Source organism: Myxine glutinosa, chromosome 9 (assembly GCF_964187855.1).
Source record: "Myxine glutinosa chromosome 9, kmMyxGlut1.1, whole genome shotgun sequence".
NCBI classification, from domain to species: Eukaryota; Metazoa; Chordata; class Myxini; order Myxiniformes; family Myxinidae; genus Myxine; species Myxine glutinosa.
Window position 1 is genome coordinate 103,412,836 of NC_136269.1, and position 23,599 is coordinate 103,436,434.

General features: G+C 43.8%; 2 protein-coding genes across 4 annotated transcripts in view; both read right to left on the reverse strand.

The window, feature by feature from the left end:
* The window catches only part of LOC137435131 (guanine nucleotide exchange factor DBS), a 166,544-nt gene extending 157,976 nt beyond the window's left edge, over nt 1-8,568 (reverse strand). For all 3 annotated transcript variants that reach the window (XM_078784616.1, XM_078784614.1, XM_078784613.1), the window contains exons 1-2: nt 8,477-8,568; nt 4,077-4,176 (exon numbers count right to left, since the gene is read on the reverse strand). The gene's annotated coding sequence lies outside the window, so the exon portion shown is untranslated. The remainder of the gene's footprint in view (nt 1-4,076; nt 4,177-8,476) is intronic.
* Nucleotides 8,569-11,128: 2,560 nt separating this feature from the next.
* Nucleotides 11,129-23,599, reverse strand: part of LOC137435144 (WD repeat domain phosphoinositide-interacting protein 2) — a gene marked incomplete at its 5' end in the record, with an annotated part of 122,628 nt that continues 110,157 nt past the window's right edge. The window contains 2 exon segments of the mRNA XM_078784620.1: nt 11,129-15,912; nt 20,092-20,213. Of these exon segments, the coding sequence (XP_078640746.1) occupies nt 15,797-15,912; nt 20,092-20,213 (238 nt within the window).

The window sequence follows — 23,599 nt, forward strand, 5'->3', positions numbered from 1 at the left end:
ACACACACCCTGTCCACCAAGTTTCATCCAAATCCGTCCACAACTTTTTGAGATATCCTGCTATACATCGTTTTTGGCCCAATCTCCCAATGGTGAAGAATCACTTAAAATTATCGTATCCGGATCCGAATCCGGATCTTCACCAAAATCGAATCATTTCGTCCTTGTTGCATACGCTACATCTCTGCCAAATTTCGGCCGAATCCGTCCACAACTTTTTGAGATATTTTGTTCACAAATGCAGACAGACAGCCAAGACAGACCGTTTGGACAGACAGACGGGGATGAAAACATAACCTCAATCCACCTTTAGTGGCGGAGGTAACGAAAAGGAAATGTTCACCTTTGCAACCAGTGAATTTAGATTTGTACACGGTTTTTACAGGTATTCCTGACATGTAACTCCCTTAAACTTTAACAGTGTTTAGTTTGATCTCTTGAGTTATCAATAAAAAAAAACAAAAAAAAACTTCATTTACAAAAATTGTTTCTGCATAATTCGTAATGAATCTAAATGTGGCATTATTGGTAAGGGGGGTGTGGGGGGGGATACTTTAACAGGCCAAAATCAGTCAACAGTCCAGGCCATCGATTGTAGACGAATTGTCGATAGAATGTTCACCTAACATGGTTTGGGGTCTGTCGTAGCATGAGCGGCAGGTGAGGTGCGGAAGGTATTGAAGTTGAGGTTTGACCAGGATCACACGTATCCAAATTAGTAATGGATGTTTAAAGGAACAACAAGGCACCATGCACCAGACTCGTGTGCTCGACAGCTAGCTTTGACAACGTGACCAGGACCTTACACACATGCCATGACTGCCATGTCTGCCACAGTCTGATCGAGCATCTTTGGAGTTGTGTTCAATGATCAAATCAGGACTCATTTACAACGACAGGTCTGTTATTTTAACAAAACTCCACACAGTCCTCTCTGTATGAGTGATATCAAATATCATGTTGGAAACCGATGCCATGTCTACCTTCTGTCTCCAATTAATCTAACCTGGATTAGCCCGTTTGGCATTCATATTTGAGCAGGATTGTTAGGATGCTGGAAAATCCAGACCGTTCTAATCACGTGTGATGTATCCATTGTCTGCCGAATGTCCTTGTGATTCATGCAGAGTTCACCGATGTCTCCTAAAGTATGTTTGCCATGTGGTACATATAAAAGTACAAGCTACTCCGAGACAATTAAACACGACAAACAAATATTTTTTGGTACATTCTGCACGTTTTAAACTGGGTGCTGCATTCATTGATAAAACTAAAAATCATTCCTGTTCTGAAAAAGTTTGCCAAAGTTTGCTGCATGTACATGGGAGGAAAAACAAAGAAACTGAAACTGTATTAGGCCTCGAGGTTTTTCCAGAACAGGCAAAGCATTTTGATGGAGCAAAATGCACCACTTTATAAACTTCTTAATTGCCCCGGGAATTGTGAAATGTTGTTTACAGGTAATTAAGGACTAAAGGAAACAAACGTAATAGTTCTTTTTCCAAATTTTAGGACTAGTACCCTGATACACATCAGCTTGAGGATTCAGTAGCATGGAGATCCGGCTTAAATGGCGAGAGGGGCGACGGTAGAGTCAGCTACCCTCTCAGGCCATGAAAGTGCCTCCAGAGTAGAGCTGTGGCTGTGAACATTTGAACAGTTACTCCCACTGGTCATAATCGCAACAAGGCAACAAGACAGCATTCAACAATGCTAAGAAGAGGTCAGCTCAACAGAGAGCAAATCATTATAAATGCCCAAGACCAAGGACACTGCCCGAATGGCTTTAAGAAGATGGCAGGACTGAGTCAATCGGACAAGTGTAGGTTTTGCAAGGCAGAAACAGAGTGTACGAGTCACCTCCTATCAGGATGTAAAAAAAACTCATGTCAGAGCAGCTGTACAACCAAAGGCACAACAAAGTATGTCGAGTAATCCAATGGCAAATCTGCAAAAGTCTCAATATTCCAGTCCCAGAAAACTCGTGGAACTATGAACCAAGAGTGATCATTGAAAACAAGGAAGTAATGCTCAGGCATGATCTAATGATCCAATCGAGTGTTCACTAACATAGAAAACAAAGCATTGCGACCGGATATAGCACTGAGATACAAAAAGGAAAAGAAGGCATTGCTAAATTGAGGTGTCAGTACTGGGCAATTTTGGCCGAAACAACACAGAAATCAAGAAAATTACCAAATACCAGGATTTCAAAAATGAAGTGAAAAGATCTTGGAATCCGATTAATTCTGAAATTATAGAGGTGATAATTGGAGCAATGGGAATGAAGAAGGCAAACCTCAAGGAGATCTTTAAAACCCTCCCTGGGGGCTGGGATTATTTACTACAAACAAGCTACAGTTGGAAGCTGTCCGGGGCTCGGTGACGATCTGGAAAATAACCCACGGAACAAAACTTTCAGATCAACAAAACTTCATGAATCATGATCCCCTTACTGAAATAGAGGTGGATACTTCGAGACCTGGAAGGACTCCATTCCACCTTCTGAAACCCACATATGGAGATAGCCACCAATGACTGACACACAGACCCACATTAATCCAGCGGGCACATGTGCACACTTCTGGACAACAACAACAACAACAACAACAACAACAACAACAACAAAAATACATATCCGATGGTACGTTTTACATGACAATCTTGGTTATGGCATCAGGCCACAGTCCTTTGAGCTCTAATGCATAGAGGCAATTGCCTTCATGTCCATGGCCAGGAAATTGTGAGTTGAAGTTTAAGTGACATGGGGAAATGATCCAACATAATTTACATCGTTTCTTATGCCATGAACATGTATATTTTTGCAGTACACCAAGATTTTGATAAAGCACCCAAAGAGAATTTAAAAAACAACATCGAAATGCACTTTGGAAGACGATAATGACTTGTTTTCGTTTCCCCCTGATCCATCATCCACACCTAACTTTGACACGATCGCAAGGAGAGCAGGCTTTTCCTCCCTCGCTTCCGTAAGCGATTGAGGACAGTGAAGTGCGAGTCGTTTTCCTCGTTTTCAGGCGAGACATTCACAGCCGAGTGATTAACGGCCAGAATTGTCCAAGTGGCACAAATAAGTATTTTTAGATGATGCTCAAGGCCGGTTCTTGCACAAGTGATGTTTTTAAAGGGACAACACGTAGTACGACACAGTTAGGCAGGTAACAAGACCTGCAGAACAAAGAAAAGGAAGAAACATGGTGTGCTGCGATTTGTGCATCAAAGAAATCACACTTCCTTTCTTATTACTACTTATCACACTTGCAGCATTTGTTTCGATCTCTCTTCGGTAATCGTTCTGCATTTCATTGGCAAAACATGTTATTACACCTTTCGAGAGGCAGGAGCCGGCCCCAATTAATCCCACGTCCATGCGACGTTGGCCGGGAATGTTTTTTGCCTGTTGCGTGTTAGTAACCTGCTGGCCAGGCTGAAGGTGACAGAATTTGGAAGTTGTGCATGGTAGCTCACCTACTCTTTCACAGAAGACACGGTGGGATCTTTAACATCCGCGAACGGCCAGTGCTGGTAGACGGGCCCTGCCGATTAATAGGGGATTGCAAAACATGGGGTGACGGCCTATATCTGTGTCAATATTCGAACTCGGACTACACAACTCAAAGGCGGGTGTGCATACCTCTAAGGCCTAAGCTATCCTGACAGGTGTCGGCATGAGCATGAGCTTTCATATAAAAACAAGAGAAAAATGACCACAGTGTGGTCACCAGCTGCGACGTGTAGAATCATGAGGATATCCGTTGCAATATGCGCTACCAAATTCGACATTTTAGTCCGCGATGTTCTTACCTCATACCAACGCACGTCCGAGTGTATGCGCATGCGCTATTCAAAAAGGCACCCCAACAACAAGAACAACAACGCGGTCCTCTCATAGAGCTGCTCATCGCAGCTAAACCAACACAATTATTGATAAATACATAAAATCCCGACATAAAAAGAACATGGCTGCTGAAGGTAGAGGACTGGACTGGTGACTATATTGTGTAACCACATCTAAATAGGCACAGTTGCACCAAGCAGTGGTACATGAAACGTACCTGAATAGTAAATGACAAAGAACTTTTTCAACGGCTCTTCTCTTGAACCAGGGACCACGTCCGGCACCTCCAACAAAACTCGACTTGGGGAAACGAGCATCTGGCAGAACAAGGAATACCAAGTAGACTTTGGAAAGTATTTTTTTTTCGGATTAGTTTCACAGCACACCCATATTATTCAGCACCACATCCTGAGAAAACGCATTCAACTCTGCTGTCGGTGACCCCATGTTGTTCCCTTTGTTCTGTTACGACATGATTCTTTCAGTGCTCTTCCATGAGCATTGACTGTATACGAAGAAGGAACCAGTGTTTTTTCTTCATACAAAGTCGAGGCTCATGGAGGAGCTTAAACATGGAATGGATCAGGATGTAACAGAACAAAAGAAACAATAGGAAGAGAGTGGGGAAGCATTCCAACAGCAGGGTTCAGGGACAAAATACAGGGAGACTTGGACAAATAATGGGTGTGGGGAAGAATGAGGGGTGGGGAGGACACAGGGGATGGAGAAGATGGAAACGGGTGCAAAAACTCAGGAAGGGAGAACTGGAAACTCGGAAACATGTCGGCTTGGGGAGGGCTAGCGGCGGTAGAAAAGATCATGGTTTTAGATGGGAGACGATATGAGATGGCGGTGAACAGCTGTCTTGAACACCTGGAGGGAAGGATGAGATTGAAGAAAATGTGTAAGTTGGTCCCACAGGTGGGGAAAAGAAGAGCAAAATGAATAAGTGGAAGTGAGCAGTGATTCTGGACTTTGGGAGTTTCACCAGAAGGCGGTTGCTGGTGGACCACGTGCATTCTGAAAAAATCACATTTGTGTTCACACATAAAGGCGCTGGCATCGTACGAACTGCACTCGACACAGTCTCACAATCCTGGACTTGAGTCAGATGCCAATCATGGGGTGCGAGGACATGAATTGTAGGATGAACTCTTACTGTCGTTACTGTAAATTTACATAACGTACCATTTTGATCTCAGAACAAGACCTCCTTCACATTATTGTATTATCCGTGCGAGCATGTCAAGAGATGTCCTAGATAACTAGAACCATCAAACCATACATAATCTGGGCTTTTAAATGATGTTCCAATACCCAAGATGGCGGATCTCCAACCCTTACACAATACTAAGACTATTGGACCACGATTACTCCATCAATCGCGTCTACATATAATATATTTTCTATATATATATATACATAAATAAATAAATAAACATGCGCACACGTGCACACACACACACTCACACACACTCTCTCACACTCTCTCACACTCTCTCACACTCTCTCACACACACACACACACACACACACACACACACACACACACACACACACACACACACACACACACACACACTCACACACACACACACACACACACACACACACACACACACTCACACACTCACACACACACCATTGCTAGAGAAGCTATGATAGAGATTGAAAAGTAATCCATATCCATTCAGCAGACATGTTGTGGTAATTGCACAACCACAGCATTTGAAGGAGACCACAGAAGGTCTGATGAAAGCAGGTCTGAGGTGTGGAGCAAAATAAAGGTGAGTAAAGTAGTGTGCAGGGCAATTTAAAAAACTAAGGGAACGGAAGGACGACTAAGCCATAATCAGACATATTAGGGTTGGCCTTCTTGTGTTCCCACAAGTTTAGACTGAATCAAGAAATTAAACAAGGAGCCGATACTCGAGGTCCTCCGTCGTTTGGGTGGTATGAGAAATAGATCTGTATGTGAAAGATAAATCTTGAGCGGTTTTTGAAATACCGCGTGCATAAACCAAGTTACTGAGACAGTTGCCATGGCAACAAACTTCAGCCAATCACAGCCGTGATATAATCAGGTTGAGATAATGTCATGAGGAATAGATATCTGCAATATGAAAGCTAGATGTTCACCGGTTTTTCAAATATCGCGTACACACAGGTAACATGGATGGATGGTACACACGGGTACACAGGTACATCGGTTAGAAGGAACTTATTTTTAATGTCCCTGTATAGTACAGGGGCCGCAGACAAGATTAAATAAAGAGCAAAATGAGAGTACAGGAAAGAGGGTGTAGAAGAGAGGCCAGTGAAGAGTGTGTGGAGGTAGGGTGCAGCAGGAAGAGGATAGTGGAAGGAACTAGAAATGTGACAATATTGGGAAAATGGGAATGACAAGATTGGGGAGACGGGAATAAAAAGTTTGGGGAGATGGGAATAACAAGATTGGGCAGATGGGAATGACATGATTGGGGAGATGGGAATGACATGATTGGGGAGATGGGAATAAAATGATTGGGGAGATGGGAATGACATGATTGGGAAAATGGGAATGACATGATTGGGAAAATGGGAATGACATGATTGGGGAGATGGGAATGACAAGATTTGGGAGATGGGAATAAAAAGATTTGGGAAATGGGAATAAAAAGATTGGGGAGATGGGAATGATAATATTGGGGAGATGGGAATGATAATATTGGGGAGATGGGAATGATAATATTGGGGAGATGGGAATGATAATATTGGGGAGATGGGAATGATAATATTGGGGAGATGGGAATGATAATATTGGGGAGATGGGAATGATAATATTGGGGAGATGGGAATGACATGATTGGGGAGATGGGAATGACATGATTGGGGAGATGGGAATGACATGATTGGGACAATTGGAATGACATGATTGGGACAATTGGAATGACATGATTGGAAAATGGGAATGACATGGTTGGGGAGATGGGAATGACATGAGTGGGGAGATGGGAATGACATGAGTGGGGAGATGGAATGACATGATGGGGAGATGGGAATGCCATGATGGGGAGATGGGAATGACAGGATTGGGAGATGGGAATGACAGGATTGGGAGATGGGAATGACAGGATTGGGGAGATGGGAATGACAGGATTGGGGAGATGGGAATAAAAAGATTGAGGAAATGGGAATGAAAAGATTGGGGAGATGGGAATGAAAAGATTGGGGAGATGGGAATGAAAAGATTGGGGAGATGGGAATGATAGTATTGGGGAGATGGGAATGATAATATTGGGGAGATAGGAATAACAAGATTGGGAAAATGGGAATGACATAATTGGGGAGATGGGAATGACATGATTGGGGAGATGGGAATGACAAGATTGGGGAGATGGGAATAAAAAGATTGGGGAGATGGGAATGACAAGATTGGGGAGATGGGAATGATAATATTGGGAAAATGGGAATGACAAGATTGGGAAATAGGGAGTGCCACGATTGGAAAAATGGAAATGATAATGGGATAATGGGAATGACAATTGGGGAAATGGGCATGACAATATTGGGAAATTGGGAATGACAAGATTGTGGAGATGGGAATGATAATATTGGGGAAATGGGAATGTCATGATGGGAAAATGGGAGTGCCACCATAGGAAAAATTGGAAATGACAATGGGATAATGGGAATGACAATTGGGGAAATGGGAATGACCCGATTGGGAAATGGGAATGCCCAGTTGGGGAAATGGAAATGACCATATTGAGAAAATAGGTATGACAATATTGGGAAATTGGGAATGACATGATTGGAGAGATGTGAATAACAAGATTGGGGAGATAGGAATGCCAAGATGGGGATAATGGGAATGATAATTGTGGAAATGTGAATGACCAGATTGGGAAATGGGAATGCCAAGATTGGGATAATGGGAATAACCAGATTAGGGAAATGGGAATGCGCAGATTGAGAAAATGGGAATGACAATATTGGGAAAGCCACGATTTGAAAAATGGAAATGACAACATTGGGATAATGGGAATGACACGTGGTTGAAAGGGGGGAGGCGGATTGGGGCTGTCGTGTCATATTGGGGAGGGAGGGAGGAAGGGGAATGATGATAAGAAAGGGAGATATAAAAACGGGTTTGAGGAGAAAGTGTTATCGAATGTAAGATAACGAAAAGGCGCAAAGGTGAACTGAAGGAACGAGGGAGGAGTGAATGCCGGAGAGTATGAAACAGGGTTACGGGGAAGAGTTTTGTGGAAGAATATTAAAACGGGGAGGAATTGGGAAGAGACGCGAGGAGAAGGGAAGAATAAAATGTTGCAGAATGATGAGGTTTGTTAAAGAGGGTTTTCCTGCAATGGCGGAGGGACGGTCAATGCGGTGCTGGGACCGAGAGAGGACCAGAGACGACAAGGGACATACAGAGATAAACACACAGAGTCGAGAGCGCGAGTCCGAATGTTACGGTGTTTAAAAAGAAAGCCGCGGCCGAGGGACAAACACAAAGGACTCATTGTAAACACTCGTTCTGCGTCCCACGTGCATCCCGGCGCACCTCGTGCGGTCTACTCAGCGCCTAGCCGCCTACCTCCGTCCGCTAGCCCTCCCGAACACCCCTCTCACCTGCCGGCTGCCGGCCCCGGCGTTCCGCGGTCCTTCCCGAGGTGCCAATGCCATGCGCGGCCCGCAGGGGGCGGGGCTGACACTTTCAAGGCGGGGCCGACACTTTCAGGGCGGGGCATGTTGCAGCAGCGCGCACGTGGTGCCGCTCAAGGTGCTGTCGTTTGCGTTCGCGCCAGCGACGACCGTGGTGGTGGTGGTGACGTGCTTGAGATACTTGAGTGTGGGGTTGGACGCCATTGAGATACAGGTGATGCAATCGTGACGGGCAATGGTTGCCGACGGCGGCGACAGGTCATCACAGTCCACAGCGCTATCGCCAAACAAAACGAACGCGACAATGATCGAGAGCACCGTGTGTTGGGCACTGATGACGTCACTGTGCCTCCGACGTAATATGTGAATAAATGACCGAAATCCATTAAAGCTCCAAACCTCTTTGGAGACCGGAAACTACAGTTCTCTTATGTTCAACAGTGTCAATCCCACATTTAATACTTGCAAAACATTATTTTTGTTGTCGACACAGATGACGTCATAACCGAATGACGCAATCTCTCAAGGGGTGTCGTGTTATTAAACGGAGTTCGGTTTTTCTGACTCCTTAATCAAGTGTATCGTGTATTAATAACTGTTTTAGAGCAGAGACCATGGATCAAACTTCCAAATGAATGCAAAAGCCTTCGGACAAGGAGCTGACGTGTATATTTATTACGTACGCAAATATCCCCATTATGGAGGAATTTTTCATCTTCCCCATCACTGATCGTTGTTCGCACCGTCCCACCAAACCATCGACCACCAACCACCTCGTATCAAGTTAATATTGGAACTTTGTCTTCACAACGTAACACTGTACGTGATATACAAATTGCCATCCTGCTGTTGCCAGTTTTAATATAAAAGCTTTTGGTTCCTTCTTTTTATTCCAATATAATCTTTAAATCCTACCCCCCCCCCCCTGGATCCGGGAATGGCACCCCTCCCCCCCTGAATTCGAGAGTGGCACCCCCCCCCCCCCGAATCGGAGAATGGCACCCCCCCCCCCCCTGAATCGGAGAATGGCACCACCCCCCCCCGAATCCTAGAATGGCACCCCACCCCCCCCCCTGAATCGGAGAATGGCACCACCCCCCCCCTGAATCCTAGAATGGCACCCCACCCCCCCCCCTGAATCCGAGAATTCCCCCCCCCCCCTGAATCGGAGAATGGCACCCCCCTCCCCCGAATGGCACCCCACCCCCCACCCTGAATCGGAGAATGGAACCCCACCCCCCACCCTGAATCGAAGAATGGCACCCCAACCCCCCACCCTCAATCGGAGCATGGCACCCCACGCCCCCCCCCCTGAATCCGAGAATGACACCCCACCCCACCCTGAATCCGAGAATGACACCCCCCCCCCCGAATCCGAGAATGCCCCCCCCCTCCCCTGAATCCGAGAATGACACCCCCCCCCCTCCCCTGAATCCGAGAATGACACCCCGTGTGCTCCATTAGCAAGCGGCTTGCAATCGCTCGCCAAGCGGCTTACTTGTCAAAGCACTCAAGCAAGTACTCCAACGGAACGGAGCGCTCGGTAACGCTTAACATGGCGGTCTCCATGGAAACAAGGTTATTGTGGTTCTTGAACAAATTGTGTCGGCCGGTCGTTTTCACTTTTGCTGGATCCTCTTGTGACAACTTCTCCAAATTAATTTATTACCTCGGCTCCGCCACCGAGGTGGATGGAGGTTGTATGACGGTATTCACACCTGGATATTTGTCTGTGAGCAGGATATCTGAAAAAGTTATGGACGGATTCGGACGAAACTTGGTGGAGAGATTTGACCGTGTAACAAGGAAGAATTGGTTAGATCTTGATGAAGATCCGGATCAAGATCCGACCTATCAGTGGGATACAAAACCATTCAACCTGGCGGAGGTATCCTCTGTACCAAGAACTGTTCTAGTTGTGTTAGCTGCAGCTACAGAGTACGAGAAAGTCAGAGGGAAAGGAAGATAAACAATAGGGAGAAATAATTGATTTCAATACATGGTCCCAATGAATGTTCCTGGTCCAAGCAAAAAGGGCATAATTCCGTGAAAACTCCCTGAAACTCAAACTTGTTATGTAACTTGTCATAATAAAGTCATGTACCAAGTTTCAGTTGAATATGGTAAAGGATATGAGAAAAAGTGCAGAAAACCACAGGTGCACGGAAGGGATAAGCGGACGGACAGACGGATGACAAACCTATAAGTCCCCTCCGAGGAGGCCGGGGACTACTACATGGGGAGTCAGAAGGACCAGCCCCTGCCAAGCTTATCTCTGGACCTACCATTGTGCATTTCGGGTTGGGGTTTTGCATGTTTGTAGATCTGGAAGAATTAGAATAGACTATAAATAACAACAAAATCATGAATTTCTCGTTTTAATAATATGAGAATACATAACGGGGGTATACCTCTGAACAGTTCATTGGTTGTGGCATCATTTGGTATCCGACTATGACGGCCATTTTTGCTAACATATCGAAGCGCCTCTCGTAATCGCTTGCTCTGCTTGGCGAGCGGCTAGGTGAGTGGCTTGCAAACGGAACGACTTGCTTGAAAAGCTATAGCAAGCTGCTTGCAATGCTGGTGGAAGTGTGGCGTTGTTAAACAACTTCAATAAACAATTCATACATTTTTCCTTTATTCCTCCATTGCATCAAGACCAACCACATCTGGCAGAGCTGGCATTGTGTAAGGAAACAAAAATGGCAACTTTTTCGCAATGCGCATATATAACTTGAAAGAAAACGTATTTGGAGAAACTTCATGATTTGTGCAGTTTTACAAACAAATGGTACATCATCAAAAAGTGCAAGCCCACTCCTTATTAATAATGGGGGAAGAGTGAGGAAATACAAATTGTGAAAAAGGAAAACAAGAGAAGATGATGTGAGTGAGAGAGTACATGAGTGCTCGACAGAAAGAGTGTGACAGTGAGTGAGTAACAGTGAGTATGAGAGTGAGTGAGCGACAGAGTGAGTGAGAGTGAGTGAGCGACAGAGTGAGTAAGAGTGACAGACGGTGAGTCATAGACAGTGAGTGAGAGTGACAGACAGTGAGTGAGAGTGACAGACAGTGAGTGAGAGTGACAGACAGAGTGAGAGTGACAGACAGTGAGTGAGAGTGACAGACAGTGAGTGAGAGTGACAGACAGAGAGTGACAGACAGTGAGTGAGAGTGACAAACAGTGAGTGAGAGTGACAGACAGTGAGTGAGTAACAGAGTGAGTGAGTGACAGAGTGAGTGAGTAACAGAGTGAGCAAAAGAGTGAGTGAGTGACAGAGTGAGAGAGTGACAGAGTGAGTGAGTGACAGAGTGAGTGAGTGACAGAGTGAGTGAGTGACAGTGAGTGAGTGACAGAGTGAGTGAGTGACAGAGTGAGTGAGTAACAGAGTGAGTGAGTAACAGAGTGAGTGATTAACAGAGTGAGTGAGTGACAGAGTGAATGAATGACAGACAGTGAGTGAGTGACAGAGTGAGTGGGAGTGAGTGAGTGACAGAGTGAGTGAGAGTGAGTGACACAGTGATTGAGTGACAGAGTGAGTGAGAGAGTGAAAGGAGAAAATGAAAATGAAAATGTATTGGGAAAGGATATTTGATGGATCGTAAATTCCACATGATTTATACAATTGATAAATTGTTGCTCCCAAATAATTTTAATGAACACCGAGATGAAATGGCTTTGAGTGATCGCAGATTATGATTCTAAGCATGAATATGCTGGTTAAAAACAACATTGCTTTTATGTACATGTACACTGAGCAATAGAGATAGTTATTAAAATTGGTAAACTCTCAATGAAAATGTAACATACAAAGTTTAGCAAAGTCAATGAGCAACACAAGTTAGTGAGTGCATTTGATAACAAATTCACTATAACATATAACAATTACTAACAGATAACAATTTGATAACAAAGAAGAATTGATCAGCAAGTCTGTAGACTGACAAAAGTAAGTTTACAAAACCCTTTTCCTCTACATTTAATGACTTATACATTTATATATCTCCATGGTAACTTACAACAATCACTCTTATTTTATTTTCTACCTTTTTGTTTGGTCAAAAACTTAGTGACCAACACTTTGTCATCTTTACGCCTTTTTGCTGCGTTATTCAACACATGAAAGTATTACAATTGTATCTGTAAGATATTTTAAAAGATTATATTGGAATAAAAAGAAAGAACCAAAATTGTAAATGTAATGTTGTTGTTTTTAATTAAAACTTGTCATACCCGCAAGTGGGAGTCATCATCTTGGTTTTAGACCTGGCTACAAAACAATTTCTTGTAAAATAAACGCTTTTCTTTGAAACCGTAACAACGGCAGAGTGAATAAAGCTTTTAAAGAAATCTCTGCATTCTGACAATGGAGTGGTGACCTGTCCAGGATTGCTTCTGGGCCATAGACAAATTCATGGCTTATCAGGAGTGCTCTGATGCTCTGTGTCTGGGCCTCCAGCACCAAACATTCCAATGTATACATAAATCATTGATCTACAACTTTTATACTTATTCGTAAATTAGCAAGAACAACTGAGGCAGACGTTGTACTGAGTATTTTTCATTTGCAGCCTGGAAGTGGTCCCAAGACCATTGGTACTTAATCCATGGCTTGTGATGACAGTACATGCATGTTTCATTAAATTTGACCTGTAGCCAAAGCTAAAGCAAATGGTAGTCACTTATTGTGAAAAGTGGTATTGCGTTAAAGATTTGCAAACAGATTCTAGTCTTTATGCGAAATGTACTTGCACTTGGAACTGCTTTTAGAGGCCATTTTTCCCCGCAGAGCGGGGGTTGGCCTTTTTCGGGCACCGTGGTCCCCTTTTTGAAGCAATGTTTTATGGCCGGATGCCCTTCCTGCCGCCAACCCGTTGTTGCCTCTTGCGACACATAGGGAATTACCAGTGAACTGGCACTCAACTGGTACACTTGATAAACAGATATTGATAATCCATTTTAAAGGCCCTCCTTGAGGATAGATGCTTGTACAAGCAAATCAGAACTGCACTGCCTGAGCCACAACAATAAGGAACTATCAAATCAAAAAGTACAATGAAGCGCGAGCTCCACACACTGTGCCTATGCTCTAAAACACAATTAAATAAAGTGTGCAAAGGAACCAAAGTTGGACAAACTGGTGTAGTTTTCAGCTTATCATGACCTTAATTGACAAGGACACTCCTTGCCTCAGAACACAAATTTTTGACAAATACTGCAGTTGGATTTTCTATCTCCTCTAACAACAAAAAAAAACAAACACTTATCCATCTGGAATGATAATCGTTTATCAAATAATACTAGATATTGCTTAAACGAAAAAGACAAACTTGGGTCGATGATTTAACGTGGACATGCAAGTTCATCGACGTTATTCCTATTGGAATGCTTAAACACAACTCAATCGGCAACTGATAATTATACTTCTTATTGCAAATAATTTAAAAAAAATTGTCAAATAATAATCCGTTTCTTCCTCCCCTCCCTCCTTGCTACCCCCAGCCGTACAAAGGCGACAGCAGGGAGCGGGTTTCCTCATACACATGTTGGACAACTATGGGCTGGCAGAATAGCTTACAATTGGACATTATTGAACAACAATGACAAAATTGGACAACTATGGGCTGGCAGAATAGCTTACAATTGGACATTATTGGACAACAATGACAAAATTGGACAACTACGGGCTGAAAACACTCACCCTTGAACTGTCTAGCCAGGGTCGAATCTCGACCTAGATATAATCTTCACGCTGGTATTTCAGGTGTAGGGCGAGGTGACATCATTTGTGCACTGTCCATCGGACGGATGTTAAGCCAGAGGACCTATGTGCCAGCACTAGTAGTTGGTGGACATTAAAGATCCCATGGTGGTTTTTTCTGAAGAGTTGGTGAGTTGTCAACAGCACCCTGAACAAATTACAACTTTCTGCCCAAATCAACTTCAGTCAAACGGTAGGCCTAACCAGCCGGTTCACGAAGGACTTGGGACAAAAACCTTCTCAGCCGACCTCACAAGGTAAGTGTACGGCAGTTCGACTTGAGCTGTATGTCAAAAGGAATTATAAATTTCCATTTCTCCTGAAATAGTTTGGCTTGAAGAAACTTACCTTGAATGCTGAAAGTCTCAATGTGACTTTTCTTTTAAACCATTTGCACTGCTCTTATCAGGCTGCTTGCAGCCATATACATATGACACATGAAAGGGGCGGAGGGGGCGTATAAATCCTGAAAAAAAAGCAAATTGGCAAAAGCAAGGTTAGGGAGAAGGAAATAAGGACAACAGGAGGTGGGGAAGTCGAGGAGCAAGATCAGAGAGAAGAGATTTTGAGGGAATAAACAAATGAAGGAAAAAGGGGAAGGTTCAGAATTTGAGTGAATAGTCTTGCATGGCAATTCAATCCTGTGTATAACTCCTCATTGAGGAGGAATGCGAGGAAAAATTAAACAAACCAAGCTACCTTCTTTTTGTCTGCAGCATGGTTCTTCCTCTTGATCATTCCTGCATATCCAGTTGTTAGGAAAGTATGATATAAATATTTTATGATGGGACGAGTAACGAAGCTGTTGTGGCATTTTATGCTCTTCTGGCTTCAGATTTCATATTCTTGCTTCTCCTTTACATTGAGTAAGACTAGATGAGCCTATTTTTGCCCCAATGGGGATTCGTTTGCCTATAGGACATATGATGTTGTATGATTTTAAGAAATTCTGCAATTAAAAATGCAAAGGAAAGAAATTTGAAGAAGTCTGAAAATAAATTTCAGACTTGGTCTGCCGATTTTGCTAAATTGCTAAATTTGGATGACGTTTTCTGAATATAATCCAAAATTAGCAATTTTTGTATTTGCATTTACCTTTAACAAACTCTTATCATGGTCCTATGAATAAGCAATTTTCAATCTTTAGGGTTATTTGTGGGGCAGGGAGACAAATCAAAGCTATCCCAAGAAATAAATTCCAACAGATCATTCAATAAAAATAAAAAACCCTAAACTTTCAATTAACATTCTTCATAACATTATTTAAATAACTCTTTCATACGAAACAATATGTGGAAAATAAAATCAAGTGCTAAGAAGGCCAAATAACTGTGATGTCCATAAAATTGGATGGCTTCACAAGTACAGATAGAGTCTACAGACTCATCAAGTATCAATATGTTCAAGTTTTCATTTATAAATATAATAAAACCATTCATTGGAAGTATGTGGTCCGGTGTGAGTGTTTCAAACTGAGCATCATGTCTTTGCATCGGTACTATATGTGACATGATAGGTCCGGCTACTTGGTGTGAGACACCATGGGAGGAAATTCCTCATCGTCATCCAATCGGAAGGTAGCAGCAGCAATTTCATCTTCAGGCAAGATTCCTGCATGTTGCTCTTCTTCCACCGATTCTGCAATGCCATTTCAAGTGTGTTACATCATACTCCTTTTACACCAATTAATATGTCAGTACAATAATATACAAGGGAACAGGGACACAGGAAGAGGTCATTTTGTCCATAATGCTCGTTTTATCCACATGAAATTAACTTTATCCATTAACTTGGTTATCATTGATGTGCTAATGCCATTCTCACTATTAACCTCATCAACTTGAACAACCACATCCCTTTTACAACCCAACTATCTACAGTATATAATATTTTCAAGTGTTTGTGCGTTATTCTTTCATGGCCGAACCGTAGCACCAAGAGGCCCCAAATATTGGGTGTAGGTACTTCAGAATTTGGGCAAGGTTTTAAGACATATTGGCTTTGATACCCGTTTGGAGGCCAGGAAAGGCCGCTATAAAGTCTATATTGGGATGTGGGGTCAGGTAGTGCTGCCGCCAGCCCGCAGACAAAAGATAACCACCATGAAGCCAACAACTCCATAGCTTTTCAATGTCTAACACGTCCTGAAACCACCGCCGGAAAAAGCTAAGCCAGCTGGGCAGTGCTGGGTTCCCCCACTCCCTCCCCTCCAATCCCGAGCAGTGCTGGATTTAGCCACTCCTAGTATTAAAGAAGGCAATTCTCTGTATGTATGTGTATGTCTGAAAATCATGGAAAAAAAACGGGGCTGAGCCGATCTCCATCAAATTTTGCATACGTGTCGGTTGTACCAAGTGTTATGTGGCTTACTGACCCCCTGCTGCAGATAAGGGGGATTATTAGCCATGGCACAAAATATATTTGCTCCTTGTCCTCCACTACCACCTCTCTCCCAGGCTGCTCCCAAAGCAGGTGTTTCGAGTTGTCTAAATATTCCAATTAATGGATAGACAGAAAATTTGGCCAGGATACCACGACACAATATCCAACTCTTTCTAAAAGATACCGAGGGATCTTTAATGTCCACAAACCTGATGAAGATGTGATAACCAGCTTTGTCACCAAACAAATTACAGAATGCTCTAAGACGCAGCACCCACTTGCAACAATGCACCAAGATTGCCACAGTAATTCGATTAAATCCACATGAGAACGTATATGGCAAGACAGCTTTAGAGGCAAACATGAAACCAAGAGCTGAGATATCCAGCTTTCCCTCAGCCTGCAATCCAAGGCCTTCAGTGTTGGTCTCTCATCCAATTACTAAGTAGGCTGAACTCTGCTTTGCGTCTGAGGTCTGACGAGGTGCTTTATTCAAGTGACAAACAAGCAAAATATTAACTAAACTCCGAGATATTGCTCCCTTATCTCACAAGCTCATTCTAAAAAAGATATGTGTTGTGAGGTTAGTGCATAGTCGAGCATCACACTGGCCTTCCTTCCACACCCTCTGTGTGTTATTCGGATCATTTTAAAAGTACTTTGTTCCTATTTTCCGACATTAAACCATGCCCCATCTATAAGAATAAATGTAAGTGTGTGTCAGTCATTGTGTGTGTCTCCTCCATACTTCCAAAAGCATGAGGCCTAGCGGCCTGAAACTTTGCGTGCATACTAAGGGAACTCCAATGGATTGCAGGAATGAAAACTGGTTGTTTGGGTAAGCTTAAACACCCTTTTGAAGATAATTTATGGGGTACTCATCACAAAGAAACAAAGTAACCCTTACCAAATTGATGGCATCTTAAACCATTCCAGTTAGGTGTGTACCCTGGTTTAGAATAGGTACACCGTATCCCTGCATGTCGTAAGAGGCGACTAAGAGGGTTGGCGTCAGGAAGGGCATCCGGCCATAAAAACATTGCCTCAAAAAGAGAACCATGACAATTACAACTACATATGGGCAGGGTACAGCCCGAAGTGGAGATCGGTTTCTGAGGTCTGGGACATGGAATGTAGGGACAATGACAGGGAGATCAGGAGAAGTGGTGGAAGTATTGGTCAGAAGAAGAGTGGACATATGTTGTGTGCAAGAGACGAGATGGAAGGGAAGTGGTGTGAGAATGGTGAATGGTAGGCAAGGACAGAAATACAAGTTTGTGTGGCAAGGGTGCCCGGAGGGCGTGAATGGTGTTGGTGTCCTGTTTTCTGAGGAGTTTGTAGACAGTGTGGTGAGTGTGACTAGAGTGAGTGACAGGATGATGATGGTGAAAATGATGATTGGAAAGCTCTTGGTGAACGTCATCTCGGGACATGCTCCGCAGGTTGGTCGGAGCGATGAAGAGAAGGACACGTTCTGGTGTGCGATAGAGAAGCTGATGGAAAACGTGAAAGTTGAGGAAGTTGTTGTGGTAGGAGACCTAAATGGACATGTGGGAAGGAGTATGGACGGTTTTGAGGGAGTTCATGGGGGTTACGGATATGGTGTGAGAAATGGAGAAGGTGAAAGGATTTTGGAGTTTGCTGATGGAGCTGATTTGTTGATTTGTAATATTCAGTTCCAGAAAGAGGATAATAAGCTTGTTACATACACGTCAGGTGGGTCGACGCCAACTGTTGACGACCTGATGGTGCGTAGGCGAGATAGGGGGCACCTCTGGGACACAAAGGTGATCCCGGGGGAGGAGTCTGTTTCACAGCACCACTTTGTTGTCTGCGACATAAGGGTGAAAGGTGCGAGGAGAGCTCGGCGGGTGAAGTACCAACCGAGAATTAAGGTGTGGAGGTTGAAAGAGGTGACAGTGAGGGAGGCATTAAAAGAGAGGCTGAGTAGGGTGGAGGATGATGTGGTTGAGCTTGAAAGTGGTTGGATGTCAATGAAAGATCGTCTGTTGGGAGCCGTTGGTGAGGTATGTGGATGGACAAAAGGACCACCGAGGCACTCGGTAACATGGTGGTGGGATGATGGAGTTGGAAAGAGGATTGACGAGAAGAGGAAGAAGTTCAAGGAGTGGCAGAAGGCGAAGGGTACGGGAGCAGAAAAAGCAGAACATGAAAGTTATAAGGCAGCCAAGAAGGCTGCAAAGAAAGAGGTAGCAAAGGCGCATGAGGCATGTAGGAAAATGTTCGGAGAACGCTTGGATTTGGAAGAGGGTCAGAGAGCGGTATTCAGGATTGCAAAGCAGATAGCGAAAGAGAGGTGTGATGTGATGGGGGTGAGTTGCTTGAAGGATGACGTGGGACAAATCGTTGTGGACCCAGATGGAATTAAAGGAAGATGGACAAGGTATATGGAAATGCTGTTGAATAAAGAGAATGAATGGGATGGCAACATAGAGAGTAACCCAGTTTTAGGAGGATTTTTAGCTTGTGTGCAGGAAGGGTGTCGGAGTGAACTCCATTCAATGTACAATGTGAGCTGAGTGGGTTCATCAAAAATGTAGTGGTCTGAGAGGGTCATTAACCAGTGTGGCAGCTACATTCAAATGTAAGGTGCGCACAGAGGGAGCTGCAGATGGAGGAAATGTTGAGTTGGATCTTGGAGACGGTGTGAAACTGGAAGGTGTGAAAACATTTTGCTACCTCGGAGACATGCTGAATGGAGAAGGTGGATCAGACTCGGCAACGGTTGCTCGAGTGAGATGTGCATGGAAGAAGTTTCGGGAACTGAGTGGCGTGCTGATGAGGAGGGGAGTGTCATTGAAGCTGAAGGGAAAGGTGTATGCTGCATGTGTGAGAAGTGTTATGATTTATGGGAGCGAGACATGGGTAATGAACGTAGAGCAGCAACAAAGGCTGGAAAGGGTGGAAATGCTAATGGTTCGGTGGATGTGTGGAGTATCATTGAGAGAGAGGAAGACAAATGATGAATTGCGAAAGATGATGGGAATAGAGCCTGTGATTGATGCTGTGAAGAGGAACAGGTTGAGATGGTTTGGTCATGTGTTGAGGAAGGATGAAAGTGACTGGTTGATAAGAGTGATGGAAACGAATGTAGAAGGAAGTAGAGGACGGGGAAGACCGAGAAATACTTGGCTAAAGATGGTGGAAGAAGAAATGCGGGCAAGGGGGTTAACAAGGAGAGATGCAGAAAATAGGGCAAAATGGAGAAGATTGTAATGGGGACCGCAAGGCTAACCCCCGCTCTAGCAGGGAAAATGGCCTTAAAATGCATGTTGTGTGTGTTGTTGTTAAACCATTCCAGTTAGGACACCATACAAACTCTGAGAATAATGACATTAGAGAAAGGGAGGAGGTTGTGGAACCATCATGTAAAAGTGAAATCTTAATCGATTTTCAACAAGTACATATACTCACCAGCTGCTGGGGCCACCATTTGTGCATATGTCCGGCAAGGCGGTTGGCATTGTAGAGGCACTAATGGCTGTGATATGTCCTGTTTAACCTCTCCATCGGGGCCACTCATTTCACCAAGCAATCTGAAAAAGAATAATCCTAAAGTCTCCATAGTCATTTGAAATCTGCAAGTTATTTTATATTATATTTTATAGAATATGATAATATCATATGTAAAACACAAGGAAATACGAGAAAGAATCTCAAAATGCAAAACCGCATCCACGTCCCCTTTTTTACTCAAACTAAATTGATGAAAACAACAGCTAAAAAATATATAAAATAATGTAAAATTTATTAATTAGTGTTCTCCATCTTCTCATAATAAAGGTTTGTTGAAAATTTGATGATAAAAGCTCAAATGGTACACACGTTATGCCCTGGAAAAACACATTGACACACACCAGCACAATTGCAAAACCTCATCTCCTGCTGCACGATGGATGGGCTAACAAGGAACTTTGACGCAGGAGGAGGCAACTAGACCCATCAGGAGTTTATCTGCCAACATCTATGTACCCCTCTATCTGCAATGCTTCAAGGTATCTATCTAATTCCAGTTTAAACATATTGTCCTGTGGATGGCTCTATTAACACGGAGCACCCACGGATGACTAATCGAGTTTACTTTGAGGCGACGATCGAATGCGGATTTCACTCGACAAGCACGGGAGGAGAAGAGAAGAAGAAGAAGGAGCGAGAGCTTTACCTGACGCAATCCAAGTGCAGTTTTCAACCCTGCAAATTAATAAATCAAACCAAAAATGGAATTTATGTACAAAAATAAACACGGCTTTATTGTCGGACCCCGAGAACAATGAAACGCGCCGGTAAATAAATATGATCCTAAATTGGGATCCCACACACCAGACTTCTAAAACAAGCACAAGGGAGAATTTACGAAAGGAACCGCGTCGTGTGGTGTGAGCTTATCTCAATCTGCGGTCAGGGATTGCCAGGCTCGAGCACATCGTTCGAACACGGCTCTGGTTGGCGAGGAGTAGGCCTCGACACGCCCTTGTTGGCACGCTGCTAGGCCAACGTACGCCGCTGCGGCAGACCTCGCATCACCGTTCACTAGGCCTCGACAAGGCCCCTCGCGCCAAGCGAGCGAGCGGTGTGCAACGCGCCTCCTCAGCTGTGCAAATCCTCCCGGATTAGGCACCGAACTGCGATGCACCCCACGTTCGGGTCAGAAAAGAGATAGGGTCGAGGGTGAAGGAAGGCGTGAGGTGCAGAACGAACGAGGTCCAAGCACCATGGTCTCTCCAACGAGCAGGCACGAGAGAGAGAAAATGTCAGTCTCCTTCACTTTTTTTCAAGTCCTCTTGACGGCATCCCTCTCTCTCTGCCAATCCCTGCCGGCCAACATCACAGGCTCTCTTCTCCACCAATGGCCACGTCACGTCTCTCTCATCCCATTCGTCGGTGGCCAATCAGTCTCCCGCTTTCTTCTACCTTCCTTCCAGCAATCCCAGGGAAGCTTCTTGCCCCTCTCTTGACCAATCACGAGCTCTTCCCTACTTTGCCAATCAGTGGCCAGCTTCTTACCCTTCCCACGACCAATCACGAGTCCTTCTGGGCGTGTCTATTGCCTGGCTTGCTCGATGTGGTTGCTATGCCAGTTGGTGACGTGGCTGGCTGTGGCTGCATCGGCAGTGCCCCGAACTGGCTTCCGGTGGGTTTTATAGTTATTGTGGCAGAAGGGGGATTTAAGTAGTGTTTGTGTGGTGTAACTATTGGGCCTAACATGTCTATGGTGCGTTGCCATACGGAACAAAGGAATGATCACAGAGGGAACGACGTACAAGAGAATTAACATAATCCCTACAACTACTTAACATGCCCCATTCCTCATAATGGGGATGAAGATGCACTTAATCCGACATACGGGCTAGACAGAACTTATTACATCGAGATTCCCTATCATGACAGTCAAAGCACCTACCTATGCAGATCTACCTGAATCTATATACCACTATCCCAAAATTCATAACAATATTAACTGCTTCTACTGCCACTGCCTTTCCAAGGAGACCATTCTCTGCTTTAACTACTCTGAAAGTGAAAGTTCCCTGCCTCTATGTTATCCTAACTCTCATCTATTCATTCTCAAGCAATGCCCCCCTTCTTATCATTGTCTATTCTGCTGAAAATGGTTCCGCACTTGTTTTGATGATACCCTTCCTCATCTTAAACATCTCTATCAGATCTCCTCGCAATCGCCTCCCTTCTAATGTCTCAAGTCCACTCTCCTTCAGGCGCTCCTCATAGCTGAGTATAGATAGCCCGCCCCACCCCGTAGTCAATATAGATAAGCTTAACCCTCTCTATATGGCAGCTATGTCCTAGCTTCCTCAGATGTGGTGATCAAAACTGAACACAGTATTCCAGATGAAGCCTCACTAAACTCCTGTACAGTGTTAACAATACCTCTTTCAAGTTTGTAATTTATCCCTCTAAGAATACAACGTAAAACTTCATTCACTTTACTTCATTAACTCTACTGCCTGGCATTGTAATATCTGCTTACCACCACATTGATTACCATCCCCAAGCACATCTGTGGGATATGCCCTTGCATCATGTAATCCCTATTTTCATTATTCTTACCCAGCGGCATAGCCGCACACTCAGCCAATGATGCCGCCCCAAAGCCTTGTGCTGCATTCAAAATAATAAGATTCTTCTTACCTACCCCTAGCCCCTTAGATTCCTTTATGTCAAACTACATCTGCCAATCCTTTCCCCAATCTATGAAAGTATTGTTACGGTTATGGATCTGATTTACGCGGGAAATGGGGCATAGCTCAGAATAGTTATTTCATAGTGCATGTTGGCATAAGTGTGATGTAATTATTGTAATTAAAGGGATAGTGTCGAGTAGTGTTTAGCAAGCTCTTGTTTTTCCTGCACAAATATCTGTTTTTAATCACCCATTCGTACCACTCCCCCGACCCCCCCCCCCCCCCAACCCTGTCTCTACATTCTCGAATGTTCCACAATGTTTCTGTCCATACAATGGTGAGAAAACGTTTGTGAACCCTTTAGAATTTTCTGTATTTCTGCATAAATTTGACCTAAAATGTAATCAGATCTTCCAAGCCGATGTGCTGATCAGGAGTTACAGGAAACGTTTGGTTGAAGTTATATTGATCAAGGGGGTAGCACCAGTTACCGGTACTGAATGTAAAGGTTCACATACTTTTTCCGACAAAGATATTGAATGTTGGATCATTTTGCTCACTAAATAAATGAAAGAGAAGATTTATTGTGTGTGCTATATTGTTTAATCAGGTTCCCTTTATCTATTATCAGGACTTAGAGCTTAGACTGAGATCTGATCACTTTAAATTTGGTCAAATTTATGCAGAAATACAGAAAATTCTAAAGGGTTCACAAACTTGTTCTTACCACTGTATGTGGTGTTTTTCTTGCAGCAAATAGCCAATTAACACTGCTGATCAAT